Here is a 27,879-nt window from a genome sequence, read left to right on the forward strand (position 1 = left end):
TTTCTGGAAGGGGTTGGACTAGATTCTGAATCTATGATTCTATACTTCACCCTGGTGTGAGATCTTAAACTGACTTTTTAACAAGTGAAATTTTATACACATTCCATGTGCTGATATGCTTTCAACCCTGTATGAATTATTTGGTGGGCCATGAATGAATCTTTTCCCACATTCCAAACACTAAACCGTTTTCTCTCTTGTATGAATTCTTTGATGGGAAGTGAGATTGGCGCTGTGACTGAAGCTCTTTCCACATTGCAAGCACTGATAGGGTTTCTCCCCTGTATGAATTCTTTGATGGGAAGTGAGTTCACCACTCAGACGAAAGCTCTTTCCACATTCGAAACACTGATAGGGTTTCTCCCCCGTATGAATTCTTTGATGAGAAGTGAGATTGGTGCTACGAGTGAAGTTTTTCCCACATTCGAAGCACTGATAGGGTTTCTCCCCTGTATGAATTCTTTGATGGGAAGTGAGTTCACTACTCAGACAAAAGCTCTTTTCACACTCCAAGCACTGATAGGGTTTCTCCCCTGTATGAATTCTTTGATGGGAAGTGAGATTGGCGCTGTGACTGAAGCTTTTCCCACATTGCAAGCACTGATAGGGTTTCTCCCCTGTATGAATTCTTTGATGGGAAGTGAGATTGGCACTTTGACTGAAGCTCTTTCCACATTCCAAGCACTGATAGGGTTTCTCCCCTGTATGAATTCTTTGATGGGAAGTGAGCTTGGGGCCCTCCCGGAAGCTTTTCCCACATTGCAAGCACTGATAGGGTTTCTCCCCTGTATGAATTCTTTGATGGGAAGTGAGACTATCCTTCCGACTGAAGCTCTTTCCACATTCGAAGCACTGATAGGGTTTTTCCCCTGTATGAATTCTTTGATGAGAAGTGAGATTCCCCTCCTGACTGAAGCGCTTCCCACATTCTGAGCACTGATAGGGTTTCTCCCCTGTATGAATTCTTTGATGGGAAGAGAGTGTGGCACTTTGACTGAAGCTCTTTCCACATTCCAAGCACTGATAGGGTTTCTCCCCTGTATGAGTTCTTTGATGCAAAGTGAGCTTCATCCGCTCCCGGAAGCTTTTCCCACATTCGAAGCACTGATAGGGTTTCTCCCCTGTATGAATTCTTTGATGGGAAGTGAGATCACTACTCAGACGAAATCTCTTTCCACATTCCAAGCAGTGATAGGGTTTCTCCCCTGTATGAATTCTTTGATGGGAAGTGAGATCACCACTCAGACGAAAGCTCTTTCCACATTCCACGCACTGATAGGGTTTCTCCCCTGTATGAATTCTTTTATGGGAAGTGAGTTCACCACTCAGACGAAAGCTCTTTCCACATTCCAAGCACTGATAGGGTTTCTCCCCTGTATGAATTCTTTGATGGGTAGTAAGACTTTCCTTCCGACTAAAGCCCTTTCCACAATCCAAGCACTGATAGGGTTTCTCCCCTGTATGACTTCTTTGATGAAAATTGAGATTCACCCACTTACTGAAGCTCTTTCCACATTCCAAGCACTGATAGGGTTTCTCCCCTGTATGAATTCTTTGATGGGAAGTGAGATCACCACTCAGACGAAAGCTCTTTCCACATTCCAAGCACTGATAGGGTTTTTCCCCTGTATGAATTCTTTGATGAGAAGTGAGATTCCCCTCCTGACTGAAGCGCTTCCCACATTCCAAGCACTGATAGGGTTTCTCTCCTGTATGAATTTTGTGATGGGAAATGAGGTGACCCTTCCGATTGAAGCTCTTTCCACATTCCAAGCACTGATACGGTTTCTCCCCTGTATGAATTCTTTGATGAGAAGCGAGATTCTGGCGGTGACTAAAGTTCTTCCCACATTCCAAGCACTGATACGGTTTCTCCCCTGTATGAACTCTTTGATGGGTAGTGAGATTCCCCCAGTGACTGAAGCTCTTTCCACATTCCAAGCAATTATATGGTTTCTCCCCTGTATGAACTCTTTGATGCAAAGTGAGATTACCCTTTTGATTGAAGCTCTTTCCACATTCTCTGCACTGATACAATTTCTCCCTACTCTGTGGTGTTTCGTGTGAGGTGAGGCTATTCCTTCGAATGAAGCTCTTTCTTTGATGGGAGGTGGACTGGGAACTCTGACGGATCTTCTCTCCACACTCTGAATATTTATATGATTTCTCCGCTATGTGGATTCTGTTGTGCTCCCCCTTGTTCTTCCCTTCTGATTCATCACCATCTGCAATGAAGAGAGAAGCTAATTAGAGCCTCAGGAGGAAATGGGAGCTCCATGAACCTGGACAAAAAGACACCACCGGGACCGGAAGAGGAGAAAACGTTGGGTGCGTCTGGAGGATTACAATTGAAAAAAAATACATCATGTCTCTGCAACTTTTGAGTTGGAATTGTAATGGTCTAAATTCGGTTCGAAAGAGGAAATCGATCTTTCATATTCTAAAAAAAGAACAATTGGACTTGATTTGTTTGCAGGAAACACATGTGACTAGGCTCCACAGGAAAATTTTAATTAATAAAAGATTGGGTCAAGAATTCATCTCATCTGACAAAGTTAAAAAAAGAGGAGTAGTAATTTATGCTAAGGAGAGCCTGTCACCAAAATTTATTTTCAAGGATGAGCAAGGAAGATACTTGGCAACTGAAATCCAATACCATGAACAGAAATATTTGATAGTGGGTGTATATGCACCAAATGAAGGAAAATCGGATTTTTTCAAAAAGTTGCATGAGACATTAATGGACTATTTGGAGTACAATGTGATTTTGATGGGAGACATGAATGGAGTCGTTTCAACAAATATGGACAAGGCACAGCGGCAGGTAGTCACCAAAGATGGATCACTAGAGGACTGGCACCGAAGACAAAAAAAGTGGAAATCTGCCCAAAGACCTGCTCCGACCATAATGCAGTAAAGATGGTAATGAACCTACAACCAACTGGTTCCTTTAGATGGAGGATGAATGACTCTCTGTTTAGAGATGAGGAAATAACTAAGAAAGCCCAGAAAACCTTGAAAGACTATTTTGAGATAAATCTGAACACCACGGTGGAGAAAAGAACCATTTGGGACGCAAGTAAAGCTGTCATGAGAGGATTTCTGATACAACAGAACGCACTCAAGAAGAGAATACATCAAGAAAAAAGAGAAAAGATATTGGAAAAGATTAAGGAAGGCGAAAAAAGACTGAGAATAAAACCAAAATCACAAGAAATTTTAAGAGAGATAAAGTTATATCAAGTACAGTACATGCAAATGATAAATCAAGAGATTGAATGGAAGATCAGACAAATGAGACAAAGAACATTTGAATCTGCAAACAAATGCGGAAAGTTATTGGCATGGCAAATTAAGAAGAGACAGAAAATGAATACAATAACAAATTTGGAAGTGGAGGGAAGAATTATACAGAATCCAGTTGAAATTAGGAGTGCTTTTCAAAAATATTTTAAACAGCTCTATTCTCAACAACCACAGAAGGAAGTAGACATAGAGGAATTCCTGAAAGTGAATGGGCTACCGAAAATATCCCAAGAAAGTAGATTGAAACTGAGCTACAGGATAACAGAACAAGAGGTTGAGAGTGCCATTCAAAACATGCAATTGGGCAAGGCCCCAGGACCTGATGGGCTGACTTCAAGATATTACAAATCACTGAAAGACTGGTTAATTCAGCCTTTGAAGGAAGTTTGTAATGACATACTCCAGGGGAAAAGAGCACCAGAAACGTGGAAAGAAGCTTTTGTCACACTTATACCAAAGATAGAATCTGAAAAACATCAACTTAAGAACTACCGCCCTATATCATTGCTTAATGTGGATTACAAAATTTTTGCAGACATTTTGGCTAGAAGATTGAAGAAAGTTCTAGTAGAGGAGATTCACAAGGACCAAGCAGGCTTTCTACCAGGAAGGCATCTATCAGACAATGTGAGGAATATAATAGATATTTTGGAACTTTTACAGGAAAAGATAAATACAAAAGCAGTTTTGATATTTGTGGATGCGGAGAAAGCCTTTGACAATATTTCTTGGAGCTTTATGAAGAAGAATCTCCAAGGTATGGGGGTAGGCCAAGAATTTGAAAATGGTATAGGTGCAATCTATTCTGAACAAAAAGCTAAACTAATTGTTAATAACGTTGTGACTGAGGAGTTCAGAATAGAAAAAGGAACACGGCAAGGTTGCCCTATCTCCCCTTTGCTTTTTATATCAGTCCTAGAGGTGCTGTTGAACATGATTAGAAAGGACCAGATGGTAAGAGGGATACAGGTCGGAGCTAAACAATATAAATTAAGAGCATTTGCAGATGATTTGGTTTTGACATTACAGGAGCCAGAATCTAGTGTGAAAAGAGTTTTAGAACTGATTCAAGAGTTTGGACGATTAGCAGGTTTTAAATTAAACAAAACAAAAACCAAGGTTTTGACAAAAAATCTAACAGAAATTGAGAAAGGTAGGTTTCAGAACGAGACAGGTTTGACAGTGGTGAAAAAAGTGAAATATTTGGGAATTACTATGACCTCAAAAAATGGGAACTTATATAAAGATAACTATGATAAATGTTGGACGAAGATAAAGAAAGATCTAGAAATATGGTCTAACTTGAAACTCTCTCTATTGGGTCGTATTGCTGTGATAAAGATGAATGAATGTATTGCCAAGAATGCTATTTCTATTCCAGACATTACAGATCATCGATAAAATTGATTGTTTCAAGAAGTGGCAGAAAGACATATCTAGATTTGTCTGGCAGGGCAAAAAGCCAAGGATAAAATTTAAATTATTAACAGAGAAGGCTTTGCCCTGCCAGACTTGAAACTTTACTATGAAGCAGCAGCTTTTTGCTGGCTGAAAGAATGGCTACTTCTTGAAAATACAGATATACTGGATCTAGAAGGATTCAATAATGTATTCGGTTGGCATGCATATCTATGGTATGTTAAGGTCAAAGTGCACAGAATGTTCAAAATTCACATTGTCAGGAAAGCTCTGTTTAATGTTTGGGTCAGATACAAAGATTTTTTTGAAAATCCGACTCCAAGGTGGTTGTCTCCATGGAAGCAAAAGCATTAAAAAAACTCAATATGGAGGCCAATTGGCCAAAATATTGGGAGATTCTGGAACAGGATGGAGATAAGCTGAAACTACAGAGTTTTGATAAATTAAAAAGCAAAGTCCGTGATTGGCTTCATTACCATCAGATAATGGAGGCATTTAAATTGGATAGAAAAATTGGCTTCCAGGTGGAAAAATCAAAATTGGAAACAGAACTGTTAGAACCCAAAACTAAGATATTGTCAAGAATGTATAACTTGCTGCTGAAATGGAACACACAGGATGAGGAAGTGAAATCAGTAATGATTAAGTGGGCACAAGATGTTGGTCACAATATAATGCTAGCTGACTGGGAACGGTTATGGACCACTGGTATGATATTCACGGCATGTAATGCCTTAATAATAATAATAATAATAATTTTTTATTTATACCCCACCCTCCCCAGCCAAGGCCGGGCTCAGAGCGGCTTACAAGCAATAATAAAAACAAGATGAATGATTACAACTTAAAAACAAAAGTAAAATACAACATTAAAATAATGGAACATTAAAATATTAAAATGTAGCCTCATTGCAGGAGGAGAAGGAAAAGAAAAAAGAAAGAGAGGGAGGGAGGGAATCAAATTGGCTCCAAGCCAAAGGCCAGGCGGAACAACTCTGTCTTACAGGCCCTGCGGAAAGAAATCAGATCCTGCAGGGCCCTGGTCTCATGAGGCAGAGCATTCCACCAGGCCGGGGCCAGAGTTGAAAAGGCCCTGGCTCTGGTTGAAGCCAATCTAACTTCCTTAGGGCCTGGGACCACTAGGGTGTTGTTATTTATGGACCTTGAGGCTCTCCGTGGGGCATACCGGGAGAGGCGGTCCCGTAGGTACGAGGGTCCTAGGCCGTGAAGGGCTTTAAAGGTCAAAAGCAGCACCTTAAATCTGACCCTGTACTCCACCGGGAGCCAGTGCAGCTTGAAAAGCACTGGGTGAATATGCTCCCATGGCAGAGACCCCATGAGGAGCCTCGCTGCAGCATTCTGCACCCACTGGAGTTTCTGGGAAAGCTTCAAGGGCAGCCCCGCGTAGAGCAAATTTCAGTAGTCAAGCCTGGAGATGACCGTCGCATGGATCACTGTGGCCAGGTCAGGGCGGGAAAGGTAAGGGACCAACTGCTTGATGCGGCGAAGGTGGAAAAATGTCACCTTGGCTGTTGCTGTAACTTGCGCCTCCATGGAAAGGGAGGCGTCAAGGATTACACCCAAACTCTTAACGGAAGGCAATGGCACTAATTGGGCCCCCGCAAGAGAAGGGAGTTGGTCCCTCATCCCCATGCCATCCCGACCTAGCCATAGGACCTCTGTCTTCGAAGGATTTAGTTTCAATCGGCTCCCACGAAACCATCCAGCCACAGCTTCCAAACATCTGGTCAGTGTGTTCGGGGCCGAGTCGGTGTGCCCATCCATCAGCCGATAGAGCTGAGTGTCATCAGCATATTGGTGACAGCCCAGCCCAAAGCTTCGGATAATCTTGGCAAGAGAGAATATAATGAAAATGATATACAGATGGTACATGACACCAGTCAAGCTAGCAAAAATTTACCATATGCCCGATAATAAATGTTGGAAATGTAAAGAAACTGAAGGTACATTTTTCCACCTTTGGTGGACGTGCCCAAGGATTAAGACCTTCTGGGAGATGATTTACAATGAACTGAAAAAAGTGTTTAAATACACATTTCCGAAGAAACCAGAAGCCTTTCTCCTGGGCATGGTCAACCAACAGGTTCATGTGAAGGATAGGACATTCTTTATGTACGCTACAACAGCAGCAAGAATACTTATCGCACAGTATTGGAAGGCACAAGAACTACCCACGCTGGAAGAATGGCAGATGAAAGTTATCGACTATATGGAATCAGCAGAAATGACTGGCAGAATCAGAGACCAGGGAGAAGAGACGGTGAAGGAAGACTGGAGGAAGTTTAAAGACTATCTACAGAAACACTATAAGATAATGAATGTTTGATGACACCAGATTGAACCTAAAAGACTATTAGTATAAAAATTTAAAGATTCAGAAAGGTTAATAAGTTTTAAGATATATGGAAATGTTACTACATTAAGATACTAAGTTAATGATGAAATCAAAATATGACAGAGGGAAGGAATTTGCTGACAGAATATACGATCTGGAATACAGAGAGGGAAGGTCTGGGGAAGTCGCAGAAACAAGTTAATGTAAAGAATCTAAGGAGATAACAATTGTTTTTAATATTTTTTTATTTTTATTTTTAATATTTTTTGTTGTATGGTGTTTGCATGTTGTTGTATTTTCATTTTTGTTCTGTTTGCTTAGTTGTGATGTGTTCTTTTTTCTGTTCATTTATTGTAAAACCTAATAATATATATATATATATATATATATATATATATATATATATATGGAGGAAATGGGAGCTCCAGATTATTGAACAATGTTAATGAATGCTTGTGATAGAGGAAGAACTGAAGAGAATTAGATGTGAGGCCTTACTATAGTTTTCACTGTTTTTGTTTCCTGGTATTAACTGAGATATTTCTTGGCTTTTATCTGGGATGGATATTTTTGTGGCTCAATCATGGAATCCACTCCATCTCCAATCACCACATGTTATGATCCAACAGGGATCCTTACTGAGAGAGTCCATGATCCCACGATTCTCCTCCTTGACTTCTCCTTGACCTCCCCTGGGTGAGTGCCTGAGGGCCCTGCTCTTGCCACTCACCACCTGGCCCGGGGCGGGGCCTGACAGGCCTCACAACTACGGTTGCTGTTACTGCTGCTGCTGTCCAGGAGGACTCGGGGGGGGGGGGGCGCAGAGTTCTTTTTAAAATGTTTTAAAAATTTTATTTTGAATTTTTTGTATGTGGGGGGTGGTAGTGGGGTGGATGTTTGGTTGGGCCTGGGAATTTGTTTGATTTGGGTGTTTTTTTTAAAGGTTTTATTTTGTTTGTAAGGGGAGGGGTCAGGGCTGCCGGGGAGTGGGTCCCAGCCAACAAAATGGCTGGGGCATGTTCCACGGGGTGGATGCACTGGGACAACCGATCTCAGTGATCACGGGTAGGAGGAGGAGTTACGCTAAGACCAGACCTTGTCATTACAGAGGAGGCAGGTTTAGTCGTTTTCTGAGGACTATCCCTGCCTCCAGGTCTGGTCCTGACCGGATGGATACTAGGCTCAGCAAGGGATACCCACATGACCTCTGCTGCCCAGGAGGACTCCCCTGGGTGAGTGCCTGAGGGCCCTGCTCTTGCCACTCACCACCTGGCCCGGGGCGGGGCCTCAAGCCTCAAAAGGACTGCTCTGCTGCCCAGGAGGACTCCCCTGGGTGAGTGCCTGAGGGCCCTGCTCTTGCCACTCACCTTGATCCTTGCCCATCCTGGCTTATAAAAGCTAGCCGGGAAGGACTGGGCGATGGGCTTCGTGGGGTGGTGAATGCTTCCCTCCGTGAGGGAGCCTTCCCAGACCCGCTGAAAGAGGCGGTTATTAAACCGCTTCTTAAAAAACCATCTTTAGATGCGGCCACAATGGCCAACTATCGCCCAGTCTCAAATCTTCCATTCTTGGGCAAGGTGATTGAGCGAGTGGTTGCTGAACAACTCCAGGCACGCCTGGAAGAAGCGGACCATTTGGATCCCTTCTAGTCGGGATTCAGGCCTCATCACGGGACTGAAACTGCCTTGGCCGCACTGGTTGATGATCTCCGGCGGGCTAGAGACAAAGGTGAGAGCTGTTTCCTAGTTCTGCTGGACCTCTCAGCGGCGTTTGATACCATCGACCATAACATCCTTATGGACTGTCTTGAGGGGCTGGGAGCTGGGGGCACTGTCATACAGTGTTTCCGCTCCTTCCTCCTGGGCCGTGTTCAGAAAATGGTGGTGGGGGATGAGTGTTCAGACCCCTGGGCTCTCACCTGTGGGGTGCCTCAGGGTTCTGTCCTTAACCCCCCATGCTTTTCAAAATCTACATGCAGCCGCTGGGAGAGATCATCAGGGGGTTTGGGCTGGGTGTTCATCAGTATGCGGATGATACCCAGCTCTACCTCTCTTTTAAATCAGAACCAGTGAAAGCGGTGAAGGTCCTGTGTGAGTGCCTGGAGGCAGTTGGTTGGTGGATGGATGGTGGCTAACAGATTGAGATTGAATCCTGACAAGGCAGAAGTACTGTTTTGGGGGGATAGGGGCGGGCTAGTATGGAGGACTCCCTGGTCCTGAATGGGGTAACTGTGCCCCTGAAGGACCAGGTGCGCAGCCTGGGAGGCATTCTGGACTCACAGCTGTCCATGGAGGCGCAGGTCAAATATGTGTCCAGGGCAGCTGTTTACCAGCTCCATCTGGTAGGCAGGCTGAAACCCTCCCTGCCCGTGTACTGTCTTGCCAGAGTGGTGCATGCTCTGGTTATCTCCCGCTTGGTTCTACCCGGACGCTGAGGTCCAGCACCGAGAGCCTTCTGGCGGTTCCCTCATTGCGAGAAGTGAGGCTACAGGGAACCAGGCAGAGGGCCTTCTCGGTCGTGGCGCCCTCCCTGTGGAATGCCCTCCCACCAGATGTCAAAGAGATAAACAACTACCAGACTTTTAGAAGACATCGGAAGGCGGCCCTGTTTAGGGAGGCTTTTAATGTTTGATGTAGTACAGTATTTTAAAAAAAATTTTGGATGCTGCCCAGAGTGGCTGGGGAAGCCCAGCCAGATGGACGGGGTATAAATAATAAATTATTATTATTATTATTATTATTATTATTATTATTATTATTATTATTATTATTATTTATGCTGAGCTCTCTGGTCAGGATCCAGCAACGTCCACGCCTCGTCTGTGAAACAAACAGCAACATCTTCACCTGAACGCTCCCCATCAGAAGTTATCTCAATCTGGTTGGTCTAAATTTAAATGTATATGTAAATCTCTTTCTTCACTTTGAACCCCCTCCCTCCCATGTAGGAAAATGGTTGCTTATGCATACTGGCATGGAAAGAAAGTTTATTACAGGGCAAAGCAAGACACTGCTTAAGAGCATGGACAACGCATGAACAGCTCATGCCCTTCAGTGATTGGTCCACGTAACATGGTCTGAGGTGGTGTGATGTACTGTACTTTCTTAGTTTCCGATACATTGTTGTATGTTTCTGCTGAACTCTACAATAAAGGCAGGCAGCAGCTTTGGAGGCTGTGAGAGAGCCCTTCAAAATCCATCTTGGTGTGTGAGATCTTTTCAAGCTATCTTGGTGTAAGGCTGCCTCATTCCAAAAGACGAGCAGGCCTCGTCACTCCCATTTTCATGAGGAGACCAACTCTGTGTTGTTTCATTGGTAACCGAAGAGGAGAAATGACTATTGCTCACTTAATCTAAGCACAACGGCCACAAGAGCTCCAGTCTAGGCATTTGGCTCTGCGATGTTGAATGTTCTCTGTTCTCTCCTGTTTCCCCTTTTTCTTTCAGTTGAAAGCAATTCATGGACCCAGAACTCATACACTGACCACTAATGATGAACTATATGTTATAGATATTCCGGCAAATTTATTCTGCTATTTTACATAGAAATGACATGAGAAGACTTGGTCTCCATGCTTTATTATTCCTATGTTCCTTGTTTTTAAAAGCAAATAAAAAGTTATTCCAATAAGAAAAGAAAAAAATACTGTATTTTTCGCCCTATAGGACGCACTTTTTCCCCTCCAAAAATGAAGGGGAAATCTGGGTGCGTCCTATGGGGCGAATGCAGGCTTTCGCTGAAGCCTGGAGAGCGAGAGGGGTCGGTGCGCACCAACCCCTCTCACTCTCCAGGCTTCAGGAGAGCCGCAGCGCCAGCCCCACAAGGTCGGGGGACAGCAGGGAGGCGGAACGCCGCCATCCCGCTGTCTCCCTATGTGGTTTAGAGGCTGACGGTGGGGAGATGCGTGCTTCTCCCCGCCGCCAGCCCCGCAAGCTCCGGGGACAGCGAGGAGGCGCGGCGCGTCTTCCCCCTGTCCCCGGACCTAACGTGAAGGCTGGCGGCGGGGAGAAGAGCGCTTCTCCCCGCTGCCTGCCCCGCAAGCTCCGGGGACAGGGGGGAGGCGCGGCGCGTCTTCCCGCTGTCCGCGGACCTGTTCTGCATGCAGGCGGAGGGGAGAAGAGCGCTTCTCCCCGCTGCCTGCCCGCAAGCTCAGGGGACAGTGGGGAGGCGCGGCGCGTCTTCCCCCTGTCCCCGGACCTGACGTGAAGGCTGGCGGCGGGGAGAAAAGCGCTTCTCCCCGCTGCCTGCCCCACAAGCTCCGGGGACAGTGGGGAGGCGCGGCGCGTCTTCCCCCTGTCCCCGGACCTGACGTGAAGGCTGGCGGCGGGGAGAAAAGCGCTTCTCCCCGCTGCCTGCCCCACAAGCTGCGGGGACAGTGGGGAGGCGCAGCGCATCTTCCCCCTGTCCCCGGACCTGATGTGAAGGCTGGCGGCGGGGAGAAGAGCGCTTCTCCCCGCTGCCTGCCCCACAAGCTCCGGGGACAGCTGGGAGGCGCGTCGCGTCTTCCCCCTGTCCCCGGACCTGACGTGAAGGCTGGCGGCGGGGAGAAGAGCGCTTCTCCCCGCTGCCTGCCCCGCAAGCTCCGGGGACAGTGGGGAGGCGTGGCGCATCTTCCCCCTGTCCCCGGACCTGATGTGAAGGCTGGCGGTGGGGAGAAAAGCGCTTCTCCCCGCTCCTGGCCCCACAAGCGCCTGAGGGGGAAATAAATTTTTTTTCTTTATTCCCCCCCCAAAAAACATGGTGCGTCCTATGGGCCGGTGCGTCCTATGGGGCGAAAAATACGGTAATACATGGAGGCCTCATCTGCGTTCAATCTGCAAAGCAGGATCAGGTTCCTTTAAAGACTCGTGGCTTCTAGTGCTGCGCGATGGGGCGGAGGGAAGTGGGAGGATAGAGGAAAGGATAATACGATGGATTGAGGAAATAGAAATGTAAATGTGGGGGGGGGATGGGGAGGAAATGGTGTTGGCTTTGGTACATCTCTATTGTAATGCAATATGTGGAAACCAATTTTTTTTAAAAAGAGTCGTGGGTTCTAGTGCTGCGCGACGGATCAGTGTCTGGCATTGGTAAGGCATCCAGATCACAGAACTGGTTTTAGACATTTTGAGCTGCCAATACATCGCGTTGGGCGGGGAGCTGTGATCTATTCCTAGCTCAAATTGCCTGCAGATGACAAAGGCACAGGCAGGGAGGTGGGGGAGCCCGAAAAGGTGCTCCCCTTCTCCATCTCCCTCCGCCTGCCTCCCCCCCCCCCCAGCTGAACAAGCCCCAGTTCCTCTCCGGCTCCATCCCTCCACGTCCCCATCTCCCCTCCCCTGGGACTCACCAGATATCTCAGAGGACCCTGGGAGGGAACGCTCAGAGGTTGTGGGGAGGGATGCAGGAGACAATCTGATCAGGTCAACCGTCCATCTTCCCCCTTCCATCCTTGCTAGCTTTGCAGGATCCGTCTCCTTCATCCTTCCTGAGGAGTCAAGGAGCCAAAAGAAGCTGGAGGGTCCTGGGAGAGAGGAAGAAGCAAAGGGAGCCTCAGAGGCCCTGCAGGGATTCTCCTGCCCTAGATATTCTCCTGCCCCTGGAGATGCACAAATGAGACAGCCCCTTCCCAACAGAAGCCCCATTTCTATACCTCTCCAGTGCTTGCAGTTTCCCCTGTTTACTCCTCACCCCACTTCGTAAGGCTGGCAGGGTCTGTCCAGTAGTGACCTGAGAGTAGATCCCCTTGAACCCAGTGGGGCTTATGGACAGAACTTGGTGCCCAAACCCGTCACCTTCCTGTCCCTAAGCCTGAAAACTGCAACCTCAGAGCATGGGCCATTCCCTGTATGTGCCCCCATGCTAGGTGCTTTGTATGGAGAGCCCTGCTGACGCTCTTGGAGCTCCCTCATCGCCAGCCAGGCAGGTGTTGTGGCCATATTTGCCTCTGTCTGGGGCTGCATGGGGACCCAATCTGTATGTGGAAGCAGAGGAGCTGGCAATGCCACATTTCTGAAATGTCCTGAGACTAATACACCGCTCCCCCTTAGATATTCCCTTTGCTTATACACCATCTCCACAAGTCTCCAGTTACGAAATGTCGTCCCAACCCTGACATGGAAGCCATCAAAGTACAGATCCTGCACATGTCCTAAATCTGTCGTGTTCTGAAGAACTCCAGGCATGTAGACCCTTTAAAAGCTCCAGAGGGGAAATTTACCAAAAAGGATTTTATGCGTTCTACGTCCTCTTAGTACAAGCCCCCAAGCGACGGATAATCCCTCCTCATTTGTCCAAAAAGGTCGGGAGAAGGAGTCTTCTATCTTTGCTTTAGCATTTCCTGAGGATACACCTGAAATTTGCTGTCACATTAGTTCGTCTACTTGTTTAGCCTGAAAAGGGGAGAGACGTGTGTTGTTGCATCTGGGACAGAGGAAGTGGTCCAGTTGTGCTGCTGCCGATGCAGACGGGCTTCTCTTCTCCCTGTGCTCCCCCCACGTGGGAATGTTCAGCCTCTGTGCACAAATGGGACATTTTCCTCAATTTGAAGGGGGTTTATTTCCTTGACCCCAAGCCCCCTCCCCCCAAAGGAAGGCAGCATCTGGATCCCAAGGAAGAGCACAGCTGCAGACCTCCTGCGAACTGGACCCTCCCTGGCTTGGCAGAGAGAACAAGGGAGGACCCTCCGCTCCCTGACTTGGGGGTCTCCCCCCATCAGGCATGATCTGAACAGGGACCCCCACACCCCCTCCCTGCCCCCCTGGGACCCCCTTCTCCCAATTGCACCCCCATTGCACCTGCTGAGTTTCTGCCTTCCCCCAGCGTTGCAAGGGCAGGAAATGCTACCAAGGGGGCAATCTCTCCACCTCCGCCTCGTGCTTCCTCAACCCCCCCTCGGAGGGGACCCAGGTGTCCGGCCCAGAGCTCTCCTCCTCCCGTGCTCTGCGAGGGACCCAGGTGTCCTGCCGCAACCTACCCAGCAGGAGCAGCAGCAGCAGCAGCGGGAGTCCCTTGGCGCAGAGGGTTGAGTTTGAGAAAGCCTGGTCTAGAAATTAGACCATGTAAATTTTACATCAAATGCCTGTCATGCTGTAAGCCCAACATCAAGGGAGCACGAAAAGGCAAAAGCACTTCCATATAAAGGTAAAGGGACCCCTGACCATTAGGTCGTCATGGCTGACTCTGGGGTTGCGGCGCTCATCTCGCTTTATTGGCCGAGGGAGCCGGCGTTCAGCTTCCGGGTCATGTGGCCAGCAGGACTAAGCGGCTTCTGGCGAACCAGAGCAGCGCACGGAAACACCGTTTACCTTCCTGCCGGAGCAATACCTACTTGCACTTTGACGTGCTTTCCAACTGCTAGGTTGGCAGGAGCAGGGACCGAGCAACGGGAGCTCACCCCGTCGCGGGGATTTGAACCGCCGACCTTCTGATCAGCAAGTCCTAGGCTCTGTGGTTTAACCCACAGCGCCACTCGCGTCCCATATAGGGTTCCATATAGATTATCTCAATTCCCTTTATACCTTATTCATAAATGACCAATATATATAGTCATAAACTTTTCCTGCACTGATTGTTTCTCCTTCATTCCCTGTCCCGCGGCTGTGGCCTGGCCTGCGAGGTTGCTGCGTTTTCTGCCAGTCCCAGATTATTTGTATTCACCAGGATTCCTCACTTGGCTTTGCATTGTTCTGAACGTTCCTGGTCCGGCATCCTGTTCTCACAGGGGCACCCAACGCGACGCCTCTTCTGGCAAGCAGGATCCGAGCCCCAGAGCTTTCCCTGCCTGTGCTTCCAGCCAGCGGGGATAGAAGCAGGCCGGGCTGCAACTGGGGAGACCGAGCACAGCCCCCCAGAGCCCCCTCCTCCTCCTTGCCTGGGCCTCGTCCTCCCTTGAAACCCATCGGGGTTGCTGGCCATGCCAAGTTGCATGGAAAGATGGCATGCTGCCATGGAGACCAGGCTGGGGTTCCTCCTTTGGGAAGGGGGGGCGGCCTGGGGGCTCCCAAGGCTGGGGGCTTCTTTTCCAGCAGCAGCAGCAGTAGCTGCAGAGATACATCCTGGAAAGCTCCCTCCGGGGTCCGAGGGGGAAAGGTTTGCCGACCTGCCCCCCCAGCCCCCTCCTCCCCCCGGAGCCCCATCCTCCCCCCCCCGGAGCCCCCTCCTCCCCCCCCTGCATTGCCTCCTGGAGGGCAGCCTGGCAAGCCCAGGGCAGCAGCTCAGCCTCTCGCTCCCGGAGGAGCCCCAGGCCTGGCCCAGCCCAGAGAGGCTCCCCCATTTCCAGGGGGCAGCAGGACCCTCTGCTCCCAGACTTGGGGGTCGGGCTCCCCCTGCAGCCCTGGGACCCCCTTCTCCCCCAGGCACCCCAAGGGGGGAGAGAGAGAGAGAGAGGAGACTCACCGGACTCTTCCCAGGAGGGAAACCGAGGCAGCACGGGGAGGAGACAAGAGAGGCCGGGAGGGAGGGGACTCTGCTCTGGAGGACTCGCCCCCTGTCGTCTACTTCCTGTCCTCTCTAGGACTCCAGCTCTGCTCGATTTAACCCTTTGCAAGCTGAGCTCAGAGAGCTGGCTGCTCCCCCCTCTCCGTCCGCCCCCCACACCCAGGGGGTCCCCTCAGCCCTCCTTCTCGGGGGTCTCCCTTCCTTCCCCCCTCTCTGCCCGCCCCCCACACCCAGGGGGTCCCCTCAGCCCTCCTTCTCGGGGGTCTCCCTTCCTTCCCCCCTCTCTCAGTCCGCCCCCCACACCCAGGGGGTCCCCTCAGCCCTCCTTCTTGGGGGTCTCCCTTCCCTCCCCCCTCTCAGTCCGCCCCCCACACCCAGGGGGTCCCCTCAGCCCTCCTTCTTGGGGGTCTTCCTTCCCTCCCCCCCACACCCAGGGGGTCCCCTCAGCCCTCCTTCTTGGGGGTCTTCCTTCCCTCCCCCCCTCTCAGTCCGCCCCCCACACCCAGGGGGTCCCCTCAGCCCTCCTTCTCAGGGGTCTCCCTTCCCTCCCCCCCTCTCAGTCCGCCCCCCACACCCAGGGGGTCCCCTCAGCCCTCCTTCTTGGGGGTCTCCCTTCCCTCCCCCCTCTCAGTCCGCCCCCCACACCCAGGGGGTCCCCTCAGCCCTCCTTCTCAGGGGTCTCCCTTCCCTCCCCCCAGCTTCTCCCCTTGAACTCCCGCCTGACTCCTCTTCCTCTCCTCCCACCTTCCCCTCCAAGGTTTCCCCTCAGACTCTCCCTCAGAAAAGGCGCCTTGCATTTTCCCGCCAAAAGGCCTGGCTCCGCCCCCCGCTGGCTTGGCAGCCAATCAGAGCGAGGCTCCAGCCCCCCCCAGGGGGAGATTTCTGAGGGACTAAGTCCGCTGACTGGCCTGGCTCTGCTGTCCATCACAGGCCCAAACAAGGGATCATCTACGCCTGTCAGATACCTGTCAATCCATTGTAGGGTTTGAGATCATTGGAAATAACTGTGCCGGGTGCCAGAGCCCCGCGGGGCCTAAGTTGAATCAACAGGGTTAGTAAGTGGTTGGAGGAGAAGTCTGGGAAGGGGCGAGCGGCCCCTCTCTGCCCCCCTCAAGGCTCCTCTGAGGCTCCTCTGGGGTCAAAGGCCTCCTCCATTTTGGGAGGGCCAGGAAGTGTGTGGTCCCTGCCGCTTCGCCTGCTGGAAAGGGGGCGACATGCCAGAGCCAGCCTGGCAGGGCTGTTGTGGAAGGAGGAGCTCCTGGGAGGAAAGGAGGTGCGAGGGAAATGCCCTTCTGTCAGCCAAGGGCCTCCGTCTCTCACTCCTCCTCCAAACGAGAACCAGGGCTGTAGATATCTAGATCTAGGTAGGTAGGTAGATGAGAGATATGTATAACAGACAGGCACCAAGTTGCCCTCATCCAAGATGGCCCTTCCTCCCGCTCCAAACATAGAAGGACCAGTTGCCCTGACCCAACATGGCCTCTGCTCTTGCCCCAAAGCAGCTGCTCCCCTTCAGGCCGATGTTCCCCTTCCTAGACATGGGGGCCTAAGGCTTCCCTCGCTTTCTGCTCCCTTCCCTGAGTCCTTCCCCATTCCATGCTTGGGACGCAGCCCCGCTTCCCTGGCGGAAGAGCAGGCTCCAGGGCACCAGGAATATCGACCCTTTCTGAACTCCAGAGGGGAGCTTCTGGCTCCTCTTGGGACCAGATTCCCAAAGGCTGAGGGTAGCTGGAGAGAACTAGTCTCTTTGGAGACAGCACCCATTTCCATTTCTTCTTGATCCAAACCCACAGACGCTCTGCTAGGATTTTTCCAGAAGGTTTGACCAGTATCTATCAGGATGGTCAGAATTTTACTAGTGAGCCAAAAAGGATGTTATGTGTTCCATGTCCTCTGTTAGTACTGCAAGCTACCCAGTGACTGATAATCCCTCCTCATTTGTCCGAAAAAGTCGGGAGAAGGAGTCTTCTATCTTTGCTTTAGCATTTCCTGAGGATACACCTGAAATTTGCTTTCACATTAGTTTGTCTACTTGTTTAGCCTGAATAGGGGAGGGACATGTGTTGTTGCATCTGGGACAGAGGAAGTGGTCCAGTTGTGCTGCTGCAGATGCAGACGGGCTTTTCTTCTCCCTGTGCTCCCCCCACGTGGGAATGTTCTCGTCTGGCTGCAGCCTCTGTGCACAAATGGGACTTACCCCTCCCTCTGAAGGGGGTTTATTTTCTTGACCCAAAGCCCCCTCCCCCCAAAAGGAAGGCAGCATCTGGATCCCAAGGAAGAACAGCTGCAGTCCTCCTGTAGCCGTATGAGGCTTTGCCCTCGGGTGGGAAAAATATTGCGCCCGGGAAAGGGAAAATGGGAGTCAACAGACACTCAAGGAATAGTTTCGGAGAAAAAGCTTTATTTCTACCATCCATGAACTGGTAGAAGGAGCAAGTGTGATAACTCACAAACAAGCACGAGTTCACAGCCATTTGCACAGAGCATATATTCCCCCTCCAGTTCCCTCCACTTTCTCCTCCTTCTGAAAAGTTCTGCCCCATGTCTCCTGAGCATGAACAGAAAGTTCCTGTCTTGGGACTATTTTGGACTGTTCCCGGGAAAAGGGGGTGAGAAACCAAAGGGGGTTTCAGAGTGTTCAGATATGTTTCCTTCTCCTGCTCTGGCATAGTTCCCGGAAAGAAAGTGTAATGGTTCTAGGGGTTACTCGTGCGTAAGTTGCCGCCACTCCTGGCTAGGTTACCTGGTTGAACCCTCTCCGTCTGGACAGTTTCGTGGCTGCCTCAGTCGCTGGCAGAATCCGTCAGTGGGCGTTTCTTGAACCTCTTCCAGCATAAAAGCTGTTTGACGCCCAGTCTCCTCCTAGTCTCCCTGCGCGGAAGTCTTCTGCGCAGACTTGGGTGTGGGCAGCGGAGTACCCGTGCTCTCTCCGCTGGTCTCCGGCGAGGAGTCCTGGAGCCACCTCTCCGATTCCCCCATCTGCCCCCCTTCTCCACTGGTGCTACGCTGATTTCCTTCCCCAGCGGATGGGCTGCCTCTCTCCCTGCTGGGACCCTCTCCGGCATCCCTCTGGAGCCTTCTCTCCACCTCCAGCTCCGATGGCAGTTCCCTGACATCCACCTCCCCCCCCCCAGGACCCCCGCCCCCCCCGGCCTGACCTTCTGATCCAACCTCGTCCCTTTCCTCGGCCGACAATGTGGGGAATCCCCTGAAGGAGCTGTCGCCATCCTCTGAGGATTCAAAACCCACTTCCCACCCGCTCCGATACCTTCCCGCGGGGTAAGCCTCCCCGTCTGATTCTTCTCCCTCGGACACCTCCCCTCCCTCCTCTTCGGAGGCAGGAAAATCCACAAAGTCCTCTTCGTCGTCTGTGGTTCCAAATTCTTCCTCCCAGAATCTCGCTAGTGGTTTTGGTTTATCTGGCAACAGGCTGTGGAATTCTTCCACTAGATACCCGTCCTTGACCGCTTCAGCAGGGACCCACGTGTTTTCTGACTCGGGTTCTCCCTCCCAAGGCACCAAGTACTCCACCTGGCGTCCTCACCACCTTGAATCGAGTATTTCCGTGGCTTGGTTGTGGTGTTCCCTCTCCTCTACCTGCGGGTGGATGGTGACTCCTCCCTCCTGGCCCGGAAATTCCCGCCCCTCCCTGTACGGTGAGAGTAGGGACCTATGGAACACCGGATGTATCTTCATGCTGTCAGGCAATTTGAGCTTGAATGCCACAGGGTTCACCTGCTGTGTTACCTCAAAAGGTCCCAGCCTCCTTGGTTGCAACTTCTTGCACCCTCCCTTTAGGGGTAGCCCTTGGGTTGACAACCACACTCGGTCTCCCACCCGTATGGCCTCCCCCTCCCGACTGTGCTTGTCCACCTGCCTCTTGTAAACTTCCTTGGCCCGCTCCAAGTTCAGCCTGAGTTGCTGGTCCAAGGCCTCCATTTCTTCCACAAACTGCTCTGCTGCAGGTACACTCCATCCTTCCTTCCCCCTCCCCGGGAAGGCCCTGGGGTGACACCCATCATTGGCCATGAACGGGCTCATTCCCGTGGATACATGCTCAGCGTTATTGTACGCAAATTCAGCCAACGCTAGTTTCTCTACCCAATCGTTCTGCCTCTCGCCGACGTAGCAGCGTAGGTATTGCTGGAGTATACTGTTCGCTCTTTCTGCTTGCCCGTTGGTTTCTGGGTGTCGCGCCGTCAAGAAGCCCACCTCGACCAGCAGCAAGCTCATGAGCTTCCACCAGAACCGGGAAGTAAATTGTTACGCTAGGAGTTACGCTAAGACCAGACCATGTCATTACCGAGGAGGCAGGCTTAGTCATTGTTTGAGGACTACCCCGGCCTCCAGGTCTGGTCTTGACCGGAAGGATACAAGAATCAGCAAGGAAAACCCACATGACCTGAAAGTGTTGCTGTGCAATGCCAGGTCAATGATGAATAAAACCACTGCCATCCACGACCTGATTGTGGATGGAGGATTTGACCTGGCATGTGTAACAGAGACCTGGTTGGAGGAAGCAGATGGGCCTGTCCTTGCCGCTGCTTGCCCACCAGGTTTCTCTTACACACAGCAACCAAGGCCTTGTGGGAAGGGAGGGGGTTTAGACTGGTGACTGGGAGTGGCCACCGGGACCACATAACACCGGTTCTGAGAGATCTGCATTGGCTCCCAGTACGTTTCCAAGCACAATTCAAAGTGTTGGTGCTGACCTTTATAGCCCTAAACGGCCTCTGTCCAGTATATCTGAAGGAGCGTCTCCACCCCTATCGTTCAGCCTAGACACTGAGATCCAGCGCCGAGGGCCTTCTGGCGGTTCCCTCATTGAGAGAAGTGAGGCTACAGGGAACCAGGCAGAGGGCCTTCTTGTTAGTGGCACCTGCCCTGTGGAACGCCCTCCCATCAGATGTCAAAGAGATAAACAACTACCTGACATTCAGAAGACATCTTAAGGCAGTTCAGGGACGTTTTTAATATGTAACGCTGTATTGTTTTTAACACTTGATTGGGAGCCGCCCAGAGTGGCTGGGGAAACTCAGCCAGATGGGCGGGGTATAAATAAGAAATTTCATTATTTTTATTATTATTATTATTATTATTATTATTATTATTATTGCAAGAGGTGGGGAGTTCCAAAGGGCAGGTGCTGCCACACCAAACAACGCAGTGCTGGAAAGGGGGTGAAAGGCAAGCGGCCAGCCTCGCAGGGCTGAGGAAGGAGGAGCTCCTGGGAGGAAAGGAGGTGCCGTGGAAATGCCATTCCAGAAGTAAAGCGCCTCCATCTCTCACTCCTCCTCCAAACGAGAGCCAGGTGTGTGTGTGTAAACATCTAGCATGAGGGGGGGAAGTATGTGATCCCCTGCTAAATTTGTTTGGTTTTTTTTGCCCTCCGACGATTAATGGTAGGTTTATTGTAGCTGTGAGAGACAGAATAACAACTGAGAAACCCAGAAGACAAAAGTCAAAGATTGATGAGGTTTATTTTTTGTTCTTGTTCCTACTTTTATTCCTCTTTTATTTATTCCCAATATCATACCAGTCTTAATCCTTTATCTTATCTTGACAGCCACTGGTAAGCAACTTTCATCATATTTAACAGATCTACATGTAAATTAACATGCAAGATGAAAATTCTGTTCTTCTTCTTGTCCATCAATTTTTTTCGGTGCAGTCCCTCCTCAGAAGGCCCTATTTCGTTCCACCGTCTTACCTTCCAGGACTCTGGGCTGTCTTCCAGCTTTCCTTTGTTTAGTTAAAATTAAGACACGTGTAATGTATTTTAATGGACTGATATTTTCCCAAACCGAAGAATCTTCTGTAAGAGACCACACCGTGGGATAGATTTCATAGTTAATATCATGCGAAAGGCTGGGCTGGATGAATCCCTAGCCGGAATTAAGATTGCTGGAAGAAATATCAACAACCTCAGATATGCAGATGACACAACCTTGATGGCAGAAAGTGAGGAGGAATTAAAGAACCTTTTATTGAGGGTGAAAGAGGAGAGCGCAAAATATGGTCTGAAGCTCAACATCAAAAAAATGAAGATCATGGCCACTGGTCCCATCACCTCCTGGCAAATAGAAGGGGAAGAAATGGAGGCAGTGATAGATTTTACTTTCTTGGGCTCCAGGATCACTGCAGATGGTGACAGCAGCCACGAAATTAAGAGACGCCTGCTTCTTGGGAGGAAAGCAATGACAAACCTAGACAGCATTTTAAAAAGTAGAGACATCACCTTGCCAACAAAGGTCCGTATAGTAAAAGCTATGGTTTTCCCAGTAGTGATGTATGGAAGTGAGAGCTGGACCATAAAGAAGGCTGATCGCCGAAGAATTGACGCTTTTGAATTATGGTGCTGGAGGAAACTCTTGAGAGTCCCATGGACTGCAAGAAGATCAAACGCATCCATTCTTCAGGAAATCATCCCTGAGTGCTCACTGGAAGGACAGATCGTGAAGCTGAGGCTCCAATACTTTGGCCACCTCATGAGAAGAGAAGACTCCCTGGAAAAAACCCTGATGCTGGGAAAGATGGAGGGCACAAGGAGAAGGGGACGGCAGAGGACGAGATGGTGGGACAGTGTTCTCGAAGCTACAAACATGAATCTGACCAAACTGCGGGTGGCAGTGGAAGACAGGAGTGCCTGGCATGCTCTGGTCCATGGGGTCACGAACAGTCGGACACGCCTGAACGACTAAACAAGAACAACAACTTGTTCGGTTTCTCTAGAATCCAACCTTGCTCCCCCTGGGCCCTAAGGGAAGCTTACAAAGATCAAAGATTCACCTTCACTTTTATAAATCCATATATGACAAAAGTCCATGCAAGCTGATGTGGTTTCCTGTGTGAAATATTCCAAAGTTGTAATCTGTCGGTTGTCTGCAGCCCCCCTTGAGAGGGACCCCTTTTTTTCTAATGTGGCATCATTTGCGCCGTTTTAGCATCCCCAGCCGAAAACATATTTAATCTTGTACAGTGGTACCTCGGGTTACATATGCTTCAGGTTACATACGCTTCAGGTTACAGACTCCGCTAACCCAGAAATAGTGCTTCAGGTTAAGAACTCTGGGGCTGCAGTTTTCAGGCTTGGGGACAGGGTGGTGACTGTTTTTTGCACCAAGTTCTGTCCATAAACCCCACTGAGTACAATGGGATCTACTCTAGGTCATTACTGTGCAGACCATGCCAGCCTTATGAAGTGGGGTGAGGAGCAAAAAAAATGAAATGGAAATCAATGGAGATGTTTAGAAATGGGGCTTCTGGTTCCGGTCTGCCTTAATGGATGCTGCTCCCATGACAGCAGAGATTGATAGCAAAGAATAAACAAGGATGATTGGAGGGTAATTGTCCTTGCAAGCTCCCCCCAGGGCCCGAGGGGGAAGTGAGCTTCACTCGCAGATTGTCTCGATACCTGGCTCTTGCTCCACCATGGAATCTGAGAGGCAGCAAAATCACTTTGCCTATTGGTAGCCCTCCTACTCAGCCATTAAGAAGCAGAGGTACTTCTGTTTATTTGAGTGAAATTAGAACTAATATACAGACACGTGCTGGAACAGAAGGAACAAGATCATAAACTGATACAAAGCAAAAACAATTCAAACTGCAAAAAAGACTTCCTTCGATGTAAAATATGGTATGGGGTGGGAGCCTTTACTCTTTCTTTATATATATATCATGTTTGCAACATAAATGATTCCGTAGCACGCACACACCTCCAAATGCTAACAAACTGATAAAAAGCAAGAGGAGATAAAAGAGAATGGGATTATACTTATGGATTCCAACTGGGATACACTGTATTCCTATGGCAGGAAATGGAGTTTGAGCTTTGATGATCGGCTAAGGCTTTGGCCGGACGCCAGATCGTTATTGAGAGAGTTGGACGGAAGGAGAAGCTGGAGTCTTGCCAGAGCTTTGGCGGGGCGCCAAATTACTCTCTATCTAGACTCAAACAATAACAAAAAAGGGAGAGAAGATGGCGTGTGACGCAGTTGAAATTACAGCCCCATTCTCTGGTAAGACTGTATTTCAACAAAGTCTCTCCATATCTTCAAACAAGCTGATACCTTGCCAATAATAATTAGAGCCCTCCACAAAGGACCGCACCATTACACATCAAATTCTCAAGTTTTTTTTAATGAAGTTTCACTTGCATTCCATTTCATTGACTCTTTCTCCATGCGGCTTGCCAAATCATGAAGTAGCTGTCAGTACTGCAGTGTTTCATTCTTTCATCTCATAGTGTGACACTGTGCCTTTAATTGCCTGATTACCTAATGTATTGTGTGAGAATGGGAGTGATTTCTATATCTCCTCCTCCTCCCCTCTGGTCCTTGCACCTGGCTTTTGCTGAAGGATATGGCTGCGTGAGTCAGCTCGTCGCTCTGTGGACTTATTATCTTCTTGAGGCTGCATTCCAACCAGAGTCTACTTCTGCTGTACTCTGATAATTACCCCCAGATTCACCTTGTTTAATTGCAGGACTAGGGTCCGGTGTCCTGGGAAAGCAGCCAACCGCCATAGGCCATCACACCGGAAGTCTTCTCCAAAGTCTTTTTTAATATTTTCTCTCTGATAGAAAGAGCTGACAGTAAAAAGGAACTCTCTCTGAAGGGGGTGGACCTTCATTGGGGGGTTTTAAGAAGAAGTTGGATAGCCACCTGTCATGGATGCTTGAAATGAGATTTCTGGAAGGGGTTGGACTAGATTCTGAATCTATGATTCTATACTTCAGCCTGGTGTGAGATCTTAAACTGACTTTTTAACAAGTGAAATTTTATACACATTCCATGTGCTGATATGCTTTCAACCCCGTATGAATTATTTGGTGGGCCATGAATGAATCTTTTCCCACATTCCAAACACTAAACCGTTTTCTCTCTTGTATGGATTCTTTGATGGGAAGTGAGATTGGTGCTTTGACTGAAGCTCTTTCCACATTGCAAGCACTGATAGGGTTTCTCCCCTGTATGAATTCTTTCATGGGAAGTGAGATTGGCGCTTTGACTGAAGCTCTTTCCACATTCGAAGCACTGATAGGGTTTCTCCCCTGTGTGAATTATTTGATGGGAAGTGAGTTTACCACTCTGACGAAAGCTCTTTCCACATTCAAAGCACTGATAGGGTTTCTCCCCTGTATGAATTCTTCGATGGCGAGTGAGATTGGCGCTGTGACGAAAGCTCTTTCCACATTCGAAGCACTGATAGGGTTTCTCCCCTGTATGACTTCTTCGATGAGAAGTGAGACTATCCTTTCGACTGAAGCTCTTCCCACATTCCAAGCACTGATAGGGTTTCTCCCCTGTATGAATTCTTTGATGGGAAGTGAGATCACTACTCAGACGAAAGCTCTTTCCACATTCCAAGCACTGATAGGGTTTCTCCCCTGTATGAATTCTTTGATGGGAAGTGAGTTCACCACTCAGACGAAAGCTCTTTCCACATTCCAAGCACTCATAGGGTTTCTCCCCTGTATGAATTCTTTGATGAGAAGTGAGACTATCCTTTCGACTGAAGCTCTTCCCACATTCCAAGCACTGATAGGGTTTCTCCCCTGTATGAATTCTTTGATGGGAAGTGAGTTCACCAATCAGACGAAAGCTCTTTCCACATTCGAAGCACTGATAGGGTTTCTCCCCTGTATGAATTCTTTGATGGGAAGTGAGTTTACCACTGTCACGAAAGCTCTTTCCACATTCGAAGCACTGATAGGTTTTCTCCCCTGTATGAATTCTTTGATGGGAAGTGAGATCACTACTCAGACGAAAGCTCTTTCCACATTCGAAGCACTGATAGGGTTTCTCCCCTGTATGAATTCTTTGATGGGAAGTGAGTTTACCACTGTGACGAAAGCTCTTTCCACATTCCAAGCACTGATAGGGTTTCTCCCCTGTATGAATTCTGTGGTGCAAAGTGAGACTATCCTTCCGATTGAAGCTCTTTCCACATTCGAAGCACTGATAGGGTTTCTCCCCTGTATGAATTCTTTGATGGGAAGTGAGATTGGCACTGTAACTGAAGCTTTCCCCACATTCGAAGCACTGATAGGGTTTCTCCCCTGTATGAATTCTTTGATGGGAAGTGAGATGGGCGCTTTGACTGAAGCTCTTTTCACACTCCAAGCACTGATAGGGTTTCTCCCCGGTATGAATTCTTTGATGGGAAGTGAGATCACTACTCAGACGAAAGCTTTTCCCACATTCCAAGCACTGATAGGGTTTCTCCCCTGTATGAATTCTGTGATGCAAAGTGAGATGACCCTTCTGATTGAAACTCTTTCCACATTGCAAGCACTGATAGGGCTTCTCCCCAGTATGAACTCTTTGATGGGAAGTGAGATGATCCTTCCGACTGAAGTTCTTTCCACATTCTAAGCACTGATGCAATTTCTCCCTGCTCTGTCCCCTTTTGTGTGAAGTGAGGCTATCCCTCTGAACGAAACTCTTTCTTTGATGGGAGGTGGACTGGGAGCTCTGACGGATGTTTTCTCCACACTCTGAATATTTATATGACATCTCCGCTATGTGGATTCTCTTGTGCTCCCCCTTGTTCTTCCCTTCTAATTCCTCACCATCTGCAATGAAGAGAGAAGATAATTAGAGCCTCAGGAGGAAATGGGAGCTCCAGATTATTGAACAATGTTAATGAATGCTTGTGATTGAGGAAGAACTGAAGAGAATTAGATGTGAGGCCTTACTATAGGTTTCACTGTTTTTGTTTTCTGGTATTAACTGAGATATTTCTTGGCTTTTATCTGGGATAGATTTTGTTCTGGCTCAATCATGGAATCCACTCCATCTCCAATCACAACTTATATTATGATCCAACAGGGATCCTTACTGAGAGAGTCCATGATCCCAAGATTCTCCTCCTTGACTTCTTTATGCAAAGCTCTCTGGTCAGGATTCAGCAACGTCCACCCCTTGTCTGTGAAACAAACAGCAACATCTTCACCTGAACGCTCCCCATCAGAAGTTATCTCAATCTGGTTGGTCAACATTTAAATTGACAGATGGCAATATATACAACTTAGAAGCATATTCAACTCGGATCAAAAGAAAGGATTTGCAAAAGAAGATTTGAAATTTAAAGTCACAGTGATACAGAATAACAAGAAATTGTTATCCAAAACCTATAGTCTTTTATTGCACTGGGAATTGGTGGAGGAAGAAGTGAAAGAAATGATGATTAAATGGTCTCAGGATCTCAGACATACAGTGGTGCCTCGCAAGACGAAATTAATTCGTTCTGCGAGTTTTTTCGTTCTACGAGTTTCTTCGTCTTGCGAAGCACCACTGTGTATTGACGGTTTCCCGTAGGAATGCATTGGCGGTTTTAAAAAAAAGGCGCAAGACGTTTCGTCTTGCGAAGCAAGCCCATAGGGAAATCCAACTTGCGAAGCAACTCAGAAAACGAAAAACTCTTTCGTCTTGCGAGTTTTCCGTCTTGCGAGTTTTTCGTCTTGCGAGGTACCACTGTACTATCTATCAAGAGCAATGGGAGAAACTCTGGCGAGAGGATATACAATTTACTGCCTCATATACAATTGAAGAACATTTTGTAAAGATGTTCTATAGGTGGTACTTAACGCCAGTTAAGCTGGCAAAGATATACAAATTGAAATCCAACCTCTGTTGAAGATGTGGTGGAGAAATAGGAACAACAATACATATGTGGTGGAGGTGTGAGGAAATTAAGAAATTTTAGATAGTAGTACACAAAGAACTAAAATAGATGTTGAAAATATCAATGACAAATAAACCAGAGACATATCTCCATGGATTGATAGATGAAGAGATATCAAGGGGGGGGGTAGAATTAAAAAACCAATTTTTTAAAAAAAGAGTCGTGGGTTCTAGTGCTGCACGACGGATCAGTGTCTGACATTGGCAGGGCATTCAGATCACAGAACTGGTTCTAGACATTTTTAGCTGCCAATACATCGCATTGGGCGGGGAGCTGTGATCTATTCCTAGCTCAAATTGCCTGCAGAGGACAAAGGAGCAGGCAGGGAGGGAGGTGGGGGAGCCCGAAAAGGTGCTCCCCTTCTCCATCTCCCTCCGCCTGCCTGCCTCCCCCCACCCCCTAGCTGAGCAAGCCCCAATTCCTCTCTGGCTCCATCCATCCTTGTCCCCATCTCCCCTCCCCTGGGACTCACCAGATCTCTCGGAGGTCCCTGGGGGGGAACGCTCAGAGGTTGTGGGGAGGGATGCGGGAGACAACCTGACCAGGTCAACCGTCCATCTTCCCCCTTCCATCCTTGCTAGCTTTGCAGGATCCGTCTCTTTCATCCTTCCTGAGTCAAGGAGCCAAAAGAAGCTGGAGGGTCCTGGGAGAGAGGAAGAAGCAAAGGGAGCCTCAGAGGCCCTGCAGGGATT

General features: G+C 48.7%; 4 protein-coding genes across 14 annotated transcripts in view; 2 read left to right on the top strand and 2 right to left on the bottom strand.

Annotated features, from left to right (window-relative positions):
* LOC310670201 (uncharacterized protein) lies at positions 1 to 27,814 on the bottom strand. Of its 5 annotated transcripts, none has more exons than XM_083425064.1 (3): positions 27,660 to 27,814; positions 12,411 to 12,584; positions 1 to 2,225 (listed from the first exon to the last, which is right to left on the bottom strand). In XM_083425064.1, exons 1-3 carry the CDS (start codon positions 27,790 to 27,792, stop codon positions 181 to 183), a joined length of 2,352 nt encoding a protein of 783 aa, XP_083281190.1. In that variant the 5' UTR covers positions 27,793 to 27,814; the 3' UTR covers positions 1 to 180. The 5 variants fall into 5 exon arrangements, with proteins under 5 accessions (XP_083281190.1, XP_083281191.1, XP_083281192.1 ...); XM_083425065.1 differs by lacking the exon at positions 27,660 to 27,814 and adding an exon at positions 12,714 to 12,876; XM_083425066.1 differs by lacking the exon at positions 12,411 to 12,584.
* The window catches only part of LOC310670180 (uncharacterized protein), a 99,386-nt gene that overhangs the window by 63,004 nt on the left and 8,503 nt on the right, over positions 1 to 27,879 (bottom strand). Inside the window, exon 1 of one of the 4 annotated variants that reach the window (XM_083424999.1) lies at positions 15,458 to 15,559. The exons of the other annotated variants lie outside the window; for them this stretch is intronic. The gene's annotated coding sequence lies outside the window, so the exon portion shown is untranslated. Of the gene's footprint in view, positions 1 to 15,457; positions 15,560 to 27,879 lie in introns of those variants that run through there. 4 annotated transcript variants of the gene reach the window in all.
* Positions 1 to 27,879, top strand: part of LOC310670133 (uncharacterized protein) — a 140,995-nt gene that overhangs the window by 46,059 nt on the left and 67,057 nt on the right. The gene's annotated exons all lie outside the window — the stretch shown is intronic.
* Positions 1 to 27,879, top strand: part of LOC310670420 (uncharacterized protein) — a gene marked incomplete at its 3' end in the record, with an annotated part of 164,634 nt that overhangs the window by 12,351 nt on the left and 124,404 nt on the right. The window lies entirely within an intron of this gene.

This window comes from Podarcis tiliguerta, assembly GCF_965153285.1.
Source record: "Podarcis tiliguerta genome assembly, chromosome: 2".
In the NCBI taxonomy this organism is placed as follows: Eukaryota; Metazoa; Chordata; class Lepidosauria; order Squamata; family Lacertidae; genus Podarcis; species Podarcis tiliguerta.

Bases quoted from the DNA above. Each gene is read 5' to 3' on its own strand.
- LOC310670201 (XM_083425064.1), bottom strand. From the start codon at position 27,792: ATGAAAGAGACGGATCCTGCAAAGCTAGCAAGGATGGAAGGGGGAAGA. The intron at 12,585-27,659 runs GTGAGTCCCAGG...CCTCTCTCCCAG, and splicing joins AGGGACCTCCGAGAGATCTG to GACCCTCCAGCTTCTTTTGG. The intron at 2,226-12,410 runs GTGAGTCCCAGG...TCTTCATTGCAG, and splicing joins AGGGTCCTCTGAGATATCTG to ATGGTGATGAATCAGAAGGG.